Source organism: Terrapene carolina, unplaced genomic scaffold (genome assembly GCF_002925995.2).
Source record: "Terrapene carolina triunguis isolate 2854851 unplaced genomic scaffold, T_m_triunguis-2.0 Scaffold68, whole genome shotgun sequence".
NCBI classification, from domain to species: domain Eukaryota; kingdom Metazoa; phylum Chordata; order Testudines; family Emydidae; genus Terrapene; species Terrapene triunguis.
Window position 1 is genome coordinate 55592619 of NW_020664419.1, and position 9430 is coordinate 55602048.

Below are 9430 nucleotides of genomic sequence, written 5' to 3' on the forward strand. Positions count from 1 at the left end.
GGGCTCCAGGGGCGCAGGGTCCAGAGGCATGGGGGCTGCCCGAAGCCGGTAGCGCTCGGGCAGCTTGGCTCTTACAGAGCCCAGGAGTCAGGGAGCACAGCAGCCCCTGGCGCCCGCTCTAAGGTAAGCCAGGGAGTATTTTTCCCGGACATATTCGGCTTTTTGGAAATTCCCCCCGGACGGGGGTTTGATTACCAAAAAGCCGGACATGTCCGGGAAAAACCGGACGTATGGTAACCCTACTGGTAAAGCTTATTTATTTTCAGTAGACACAAAATAGCTGGGTAACAGTGTACATACTATAGCTTCCAAAAACATTGCCAGACATTGTGTATGGAAGTGGAAGAAATAAATGCTTATTGAATAAGATTAAATTTGTTTCTTCGGTATCCAGAAAGACTGACAATGGAGAGATGCTACTGAAAGACTTGAGAAATGCAATTCCAACTCTGTCTGAGGCAGCTCTTGTTTCCAAGGACATTGCTATTCTGAAAGATGGCAGAACCGGTGTTTTCCAATAAACTTGAAAGGGAATCTAGATGTTGGTTATATAATGCTGTGAGTGTACAGGGTGCTACATAAAGGGTAGGATGAATCAAATAAAGAACAGAATGGCCTGACCTGATGGAACCCTGCCTAAAGGCACGACCGAATCTAGCACAGATCCCAAGGCTTAAAGTGTCTTTATTGGTCCAGATAACAGCAAAGTTCAAAAATAGTTTTCATTTTAGGATATTCTGAAATCAACCCTAAATTGATCCCAATGCCCAAAACTCCATGTTATCCTACAAAAATTAGGGCAGTTCTAAGCTTGTTTTCTTTGCTCTCATCACAGATGTATAGGCAGAAAGAAAGAATTGCATAGATTCCTTGTTAATCAAAAGTCCATACATCTTGGCTGGTAATCCTCCAGATAAGGAAGCTGCTTGCAGTAGGTCAGGCAGTTGATCATTTATCATTCTTAAACACAGTATGTCTACACAGAATTTTGTAGTGAGCCTCCCAGCCTCCGTCGACAGACTAGGAGTAGGGGCTTGTGCTAAACTCTAAAAATAGGTGTATAGGCAGTGCTTTGAAGTTGTGGCTCAGGCTGGATCTCAAGTTCTGAAGCCTAGGAATGGGGGGGATGTAGACCAACCTGCACATGGAGATGCTGCAACAGCCTTGGTGGATCAGAACTTGGGGGCCGCAGGTGGCGTTCCAAAGTGTAACTCTGAAGTTATGCCTGGGCTCATTTGTTTCCTGACAGCCTCCAAGCAGGAATTCTTGATGACACGTAGTGAGTGTGTCTCTAGCCTTGCTGCAGTAAAAACATGACCCCCCCTCTTCTCTTTACTCTGCTCACACAGCCAGTTATCAGTGTGGATGGATAAATCAATAAATGCATCCATGCCCACATGAGTCTCCACACAAGCTAATTTAGCTTTGATCTCCTCACTCAATCCTATGTGGAACTGGTGCAGTGGGGCTGCCTCGTTCCATTTCATGTCTGCCTTCAGCCAACAGGAAAGTGCAACATGACTTGTGGCTGACCTCTGCCCTCATTAGAGCTTCTGCAGGGCAGCTTCAGCCAAGTGTGTGTGGTGAGGATCATCAAAAATTGTGAAGAAGGTCCAGAGGAAGTGTGATGCTGAGAGACTGGAATGTTATCTTGTTCCAGCAAGGGAGAGGCACAGTCCAAGGCTTCTCTGTTTAGTAGGCTGAGCAACAGTCCCACCTTGGTCCAATCAGTGGGATAGGTCCAGGGACAGAACATAAAGAGTACACAGCACTGATTAAGGAATCCCCTGAATTTCTGATGGTTCCTGTAGAAACATTTGGGTAAAGCCACAGTGGCCCCCTGTTCCAATGGCAGGGCAACAGCCTAAGCCTGGAGTGTTGTGTTCCCTGCTTCCAGTTGAGGTAGCTGTTCCCAGAGGTCTTGGTTCTCTGCCAGAAGTTACATCACACAAGCGCACAGAACGTGGTTCTTTGCTTGGAAATGAGTGACCCGCTCCTGAAAATGATGCTCCATGGGATTTGCTGGGCAACAGGATACCAGCTCCCTCCCTAGAGGGGTCCAGGTGGTCTGAGCAAACTGTCGTGGCTGGGTCATGGGTCGCCAGGTCTACTGGGTGGAGCCAGAGTGAGTAGCACTGAAGCCATGGGTCAGAGGCAGAGTTGGAAGCCAGGAACCAGAGTGAGGTAAAGGAGCAAGGTTTTTCATAGTAGCTGGCTGGAGATCCTCATAGTTGTACAGACAACTTCTTGGTGTCCCCTTCTGGTTTAAGTAGTGCACCTGGAACCAACCAGGCACCCAGGAGCACTGCCAATCAGGCCCTTTGTGGCTGGCAGATCCTGTTGTGCCTGGATCCACAAGGCTCACAGCCCATCAATCACTACTCTGCCAGAACTGTTGGGTGGCAGCTTGAACATGACAATCTGTCAGGGATTAGCAGACTCAGTTTCTAGGCTCTGGATCCTCCCCCCTCAGCCATTATATTAAGGCTGTATTGTGCGTAATACCTGATTTACAGGGAAACTATGTATATTCTACTGGTAAGGGCAAGAGATCAGCCATTGTGGGGACACACATCAATTTGTTAGTTATAGCCGTGTGCCAATTTTCAGTCTTTCCTTGAATAGCAGGGATCCGACTTTGGCTCCTCCTCCTCACTTCCCCCGCCCCTCAAAGCTCAAACTGAGCTGGGCCATTGTTATCCAGCTGACTCTCTTTCCATTTGATTCTCAGACTATAAAAACATCCTGTAATCTAGTGGAAATAATATTCCTTGTCCCTAATGAGAATTTTTCCTAGCTAGTCACTCAGCATAAGTGTAATTAGGCTTTTGTTGAATTTCTGCCATAGTGCAGCTCTGGCTGCTATATTGCTTGCTGTCAGAAAGCATCTCTGTAGGATATTAACTCATCAGAGTGCCTGCTTCTGAAACATTTCTAGTCCATGCCTCAAGGTTTTTAATGTCTGTGTTAAAATTTTGGTAAAATAAACTGTGTTTTGGGGAGCACAAAATAGGCACAACCTCAAATGCCCAGATGTCTTCATTTTTCAGTACAGGAAATGCACTTCATGCCCTGAATGAATGAAACTTTACATAATATTTTGGTCATGGATATCTGAGGACAATATTCTATTTGGTGCCCATCTGTCCATCTTTGGAAATCTAGCTCCATACTGGTAAATTTAGCTTCCTCAGTTTCTCCTATGTCTTATCTTCAAATTTTGTTGTCCTCCTTTGTATTTTCTCTGCTTTTTCTATATTTTCCCTATTCTGTGGAGGCCAGAACTCCACCCAGTATCCAGGGGGAGGGATGCTGGGTTTCATTTTAGGGCAAGATATTACTAGAAACGGACAGAGATAAATGGAGGTTCCACCATACTGGAAATCGAAATATATGACCAGAGGAGGTCAGCTAGAGAGTAATGACAGTCCAGTGGTTCAGACAGTAGCCTGGGACGTGAGAGACCTGGGTCAGGTTCCCTGCTCCACCACTGGATTCGTGTGTGACTTTAGGTAAGTTATTTGGTCTTTCTGGGTATATCTACGCTGCAAGTAAACACCTGTGGCCACTGACTTGGGCTCAGGCTGTGGGGCTATAAAAATCACAGTGCAGATGTTCTGGCTGGTTCCATGTCTATTTCCCTAGCTGTAAAATAATAATACTGCTACTTGTCTACGTGACAGCTGTTGTGAGGCTGACTTTGTTAATATGTGCACAGTGCTCTGAAGAGTTAAGCTATTGCACTGATTATTAGTATTAAATCCATGCACTGGATGACTGTTTTAAGATGTTGAGCTTCTGAGAATAGTTTTTCTAGTGATATGACACTGATTTATTCTGTCACTTTGTAGCTTCTGATAGGGATTTCATATGTGGCTCAGAAATGAATTAAAGGTGCACTTCCTTGAATAGACCTAACAACGGAGCAGGGTATTGTTCTTTCCAATGCTTAAACGAAGCACTTAGTGATGGTCTATACCTATAACCAACAAGAAATCTCCGCTGCCTCTGAGAATTGTCAATCCTCTATCTTTTTTCTTTGCTAGCACTGATTAGTAACTCAACACTTTAGCTATAGATTGTACAAGGAATTTCATCCATTCCACTTAGTGTTTGAAAAGTAGATCATTAAATTACCTTATCAGAAGATGAAAACTTTCCCCCCGTGAATTCATAAGCTACTAACAAACAATTATCTAGGTTGCAACACTCCTGGGCTTGGGTTAGTGGTATCTATTCATGCTGCAAAGCTGGATGGCCTCTTGGTCCAGAAATAGTTCCTAATCCATGCAGCTGTTCAATCTCCCTGTGAAGTCTTTACCACCTTCTGCTAAAAATTATGGAAATAAATTATACTAAAGGAAAGCATTATTTTGTTATGATCCACACTCTTAGAATGAATATATGTAACTTTGATATACCCATTCTCTGTATGAAAGAGTACATCTTTCAAAGAGCCTATTACAATTTCTCAGCTGTTTAATGTAGCAAGCATAATGTAACTTTCTTGTGAAGGGTACATTAGATGGTAAAATAAAAACAACATGTTTGACTTATAACAGTTCAGGAGGCAGAAGAGAGAGATAATATACTTACTGATTATTTTATGAATTTGCAGCAGAACTTGACAAAGAAATATCTTTGCTGAGAAATATTTTTAGTCACAAAATAAAGATGTTGTATAAAATATTTTCCTTTGACCACCCATGTCCAAATACATGTTAATATTCTGTTTTGATTACCTTTTTCCTAGTGCAAATTTTCCTGTCTATCTGCAAACATTAGCCAGGGGGATATACTGAGCAATTTCCTATCCTCGGTAGCTTTCGGGACAGAGCCTGTCCACTTGTGATTATTAAAGACCTCATGACAGATTTCTAAGAGTAAAGGTGTTAACTCATGTATCTTGGATACATTACTGACATATTATGATGGGGTTTGTAAACCCCACACTAAGGCTGAGGCAGGGGAAAGGCTGGAGCAGAACTGGGCCAGAAAACCTCTGCTCCTCAGGCACTGCTGGGAAAGGAGCAGGATAAAGAGAGGTCCAGCAGCCCAAGCAGGGTGGGAGGAGAGAAGTCACTTCCAGGAGGAGGAGAAGCTCTTACCGAGGAGGTCTGATTGTGAGTCTTTCCCCTGACTCCTTTGGGACCTCACCCCGGGGTAAGGAGAACTACTTGCAGGGCCACCAGAGAGTCATCTGTATCAGCCCTGAGACTCTGGGGTTTGGAGCAAAGAATCGTAATTAAATAGTAGCCATGCCCAAAACTGAGGGAGGGGGTTGGGTAGGAAGTGGCCTGGGGAAGTTGAGCAGGAGGTGGGCCGAGCGTAGGCTACCCTACACTGTCACACTTTCAGGTCTCAGCCAGGACGTGGTGGAGCAGGAGGGCCTGGATCGTCCCCCAGCTAGCCCAGATTCCCCTATGCCTAGGGCTGGGATGGGCAGGACTGGGAAGGAACAGACCCAGCTGAACCCTGTTCAGAAGGTCCCTGATACATTGAACTAAAAGAGAAACTGGAGCAGCAGGCCCTGACCACTAGGCCAGCTGCCCGAACAGACAACCCCACTATAGCTACCTCAGCTAAACTACAATTCAGTTGATTACATTCTACTTTTCTCCCCATCCTTTCAGTCCTCCAACCAATAGCTTCACTTCCTGTGCTATTACGTAATGTTGGCAGGCACGATTAGTCACGTTGCATGTACACCCTCCAGAAGTTGCTGATTTTGGTGGTCACTGAAGTGGCTCCTAAATGAAAAAGTACATGTAGCAGGGTGCTGGTGCAGAGGCACCTAATTAGCCCCTGCTCAGCCAGCCCCAATCAGGGGAAATAGATTGGGGCTGGGGAGAAGTCTGGTGCCTGGCCTTTAGAACTGGCTGCACCTGTGGGCCTGAGGGCTATAAAGGCTGGCTGGCAGCCAGAAGGAAGGGGGAGTGGCCAGGGGAAGGTCAGTCTCTGGGCTGAGAGCAGGTTCTGGGTAGAAGTGGAGATTGTAAGGCCTGCAAACTGTATATAGCATATCACGGGTGGTGGGAGAAGTCTGTAAATAAAGCCACGGGTGCTGAAGAAGGAAAAGCCTCTCTGTGCTTTATTGGGTCAGCCAGTAGGCCCCAGGAAGAAGGCCGGGCAGAGGACTTGTTACAGTACATTATTAGCAAAGCATGTTTGAGAGAGTGGTGTGGTCTAGTGAGCTGGCACAGAGCTGGTTCTTCCAAAATGTTGAGTTATGAAAGGGGAACAAGATCAGGTAGGGAAATATTATGTCTAGATGATTATCTGACACTGGAAACAAGAGGAGTCTAATAAACTCCCTGAAATGGGAAGCACAGCAGACCTACAGTATTTCACTGCTAGCTAAGTTGTGCCAATGAAGGGCAAGGAGCACAGACTTTGCACCAGAGAGCTGCCACCCAAAAAAGTACTTGTAGTCTGATTTTTCCTGTTATGATGTTCTGTTTTCTTCTAGCATGTGTTGAATAGCAGTAATTAGGCTTAGCAATATTCTGTTTTGTTAAGATAATTTATACATGATGAACTGTAGTGATATTTTGTGCGCTTCCAGATTGCTTTATCCCCAACAGCTTTAAATAGAAATTAATTTCATCCTTCCTTTTTGATGAGCATGGTCCCTTCGTTCACGCTGCAGGTGTCTAAAGCCATTTATGCATATTTGTTCCAATAATTTTCCTCTGTTGATTTTTAAATCCTAAGAAACTAATGAAGTGCCTTCATTAGTGTATGCATTCTGTGACAGACCCAGACCAGTGGGGTACAGGAGTCTGGTAGAGGGCAAATATACTGGTCACTGGATGAGTAGTTTTCTGTTCCCTGAGTGACCAGAGCAGGGGCTGCACTAGAGTAATCAGGAACCTGCTAGAACCAGTTAAGGCAGGCAGGCTAATTAGGACACCTGGAGCCAATTAAAAAGAAGCTGCTAGAATCAATTAAGGCAGGCTAATCAGGGCACCTGGGTTTTTAAAAGGAGCTCACTTCAGTTTGTGGTGCGAGTGTGAGGAGCTGGGAGCAAGAGGCGCAAGGAGCTAAGAGGATGTGCTGCTGGAGGACTGAGGAGCACAAGCGTTATCAGACACCAGGAGGAAGGTCCTGTGGTAAGACTAAGGAAGGTGTTTGGAGGAGGCCATGGGGAAGTAGCCCAGGGAGTTGTAGCTGTCATGCAGGTGTTACAGGAGGCACTATAGACAGCTGCAGTCCACAGGGCCCTGGGCTGGAACCCGGAGTAGAGGGCGGGCCCGGGTTCCCCCCAAACCTCCCAATTGACCTGGATTGTGGGTTCTTCCAGAGGGGAAAGTCTCTGGGCTGTTCCCCAACCCACATGGTGAATCTCTGAGGCAAGAAAATCCGCCAATAAGCGCAGGACCCACCAAGATAGAGAAGGAACTTTGTCACAATTCTTACAGTATTTCTGTGGAGCTGAAATGGAAGCTCCCTCTGTAACTAATAAGATAAAGTACAAAATTTGTTCCTAGAACTAGACTAAAGCTATACTTTGAGGGCTATTTTATGAAAGATCTTGTCGGGGTCATGAAACAACCATCAGAAGTGGATTTAGTGGAAGGAGCCATAGTACAAAATTATCTCCTTCTTTTTAGGAGTTACAATGATTATTGGGATATCAGAATACCATTTTGCTAAGGTAATATGTGTAGGACAAAGGCAAATATTTTCAGTGATTACACGATGGTATTGTAGTGAATTATGAAAATCTATCAGAATCAGGCATTTCCTCCAGACTACTAAAGACAAAGAATACGTAGCTCTTACATGGTGCTTTTCATCCATAGTTTTCAAAGCACTTTTTGTTCTGGGAATCTTGATTCTCTGTATATTTTGTATAGCATGTATCAACACCACCAGCAAGAAGACCAGGAGGAATTTCACACAGATAAAGTATCCAATCAGTATCAGGTTCTCAGCATGGAAACCACAGAAAACATCTCTGAAGATCCAGTTGGTGGAATGGAATAGAGAGCTGTATGGGACATAGGTGAGGATACTACTCAGACCAACCTGCAAGACTATCAGGTGTGCTTGTGAAGAGATTTCCATCCAGCCAAAGAAGACAGATTCTGTGCTAAGAAGAAAAAGAGAGGAAAAAAAAACACTCTGCGAGGGACAGGCAGACAAAAGGACTATGTGTTGTCTTCCCAGATCCATGGCACGGATGTGACTGAAAATTTGGATAGGCTTCTGATGTCAGCAGACAAAGCTCCACTAGTGAGGGAGCATTTCAGCACTAATGGCACAGCTTCACATGCTGCCCTGATTCTAGGGAACTCTGAAGGGTGCTGCAGGAGAGGAATGTCCAAGTGACCTTCTCAGAGATCCGTCCTGTCCCATGAACAAAGGAAGGCAGAAAATTCTGGAAATGACCCACGGGTTAGATGAGTGGTGTAAAGTAGATTGTTTGGATTTTGTGGAACTTTGGGCCATTTTCTATAGGGAAGGGGCTCTATATAATTTGGATGGCCTCCACCTCAGTAAAAGAACCAATCTTCTAGGAGACAGGTTGCCTAGACTAGTCAGGAGGGGGTTAAACTAACAACAAAAGGGGAGGATGGACAGGGGAAACAAGCACTCATTTCACACAAAGTCAACATGTCAAAAACAAAATTAATCAAAGCACCAAGGGATGTAAACAGAAGAAATTCTTAATTATATACACCAATGCTAGGGGCCCGGATAATAAATGACAGGAATTGGAATTGCTTGTTTATGAGTATAAATTCAATGTAGTTGGTATTACTGAAACCTGGTGAGAAGATTTGCATGATTGGAATGTTAAAATCGCTAGTTATAACCTATTTAGGAAGGATTGTCTAGGCAAAAAGGGTGGGGATTGGCTTTGTCAAAAATGGCATTACTTTTTTTTCAAGTAACTGACAACTCAGAGGCAAATTATCCTGAATGCTTATGGATCAATGTTTAACAGATAAAGCACAAGACAGGGTACTAGTTGGTGTCTGCGAGGGCCATCAAATCACACAAACAGGATAACAGGCTCCTTAAGCCCCTATCTATAATGTGTAGAGGGAGGAAAAAGCTGCATTATCGGGGGGAGTTCATTCTGAGTGACATATGGGGGAAGCAGTAGATGTGGTCTATCTTGATTTTAGTAAGGGGTTTTAATACAGTCCCACATGACATTTTCATAAGCAAACTAGGGAATGTGGTCTAGATGAAATTACTAGTAAGTGAGTGCCCAACCGGTTGAAAGACTGTATTCAAAGAGTAATTATCAATGGTTTGCTGTCAAACTGGGAGGGTGTATCAAGTGAGATCCTGCAGCAGTCAGTCCTGAGTCTGGTACTAGTCAATATTTTCATTAATTACTTTGATCATGGAGTGGTGAGTATGCTTATAAAGTTTGCAGATGACACCAACGTGGGAGGGGATGCAAGCACTCCAA

General features: G+C 44.5%; 1 protein-coding gene across 1 annotated transcript in view; it reads left to right on the forward strand.

Moving 5' to 3' along the window:
- RXYLT1 (ribitol xylosyltransferase 1) overlaps positions 1–7989 on the forward strand; it is a 30886-nt gene extending 22897 nt beyond the window's left edge. The window contains exon 4 of the mRNA XM_026648941.2: positions 7860–7989. Coding sequence (XP_026504726.2) covers positions 7860–7989 — 130 coding nt within the window. The remainder of the gene's footprint in view (positions 1–7859) is intronic.
- Positions 7990–9430: the final 1441 nt, after the last annotated feature.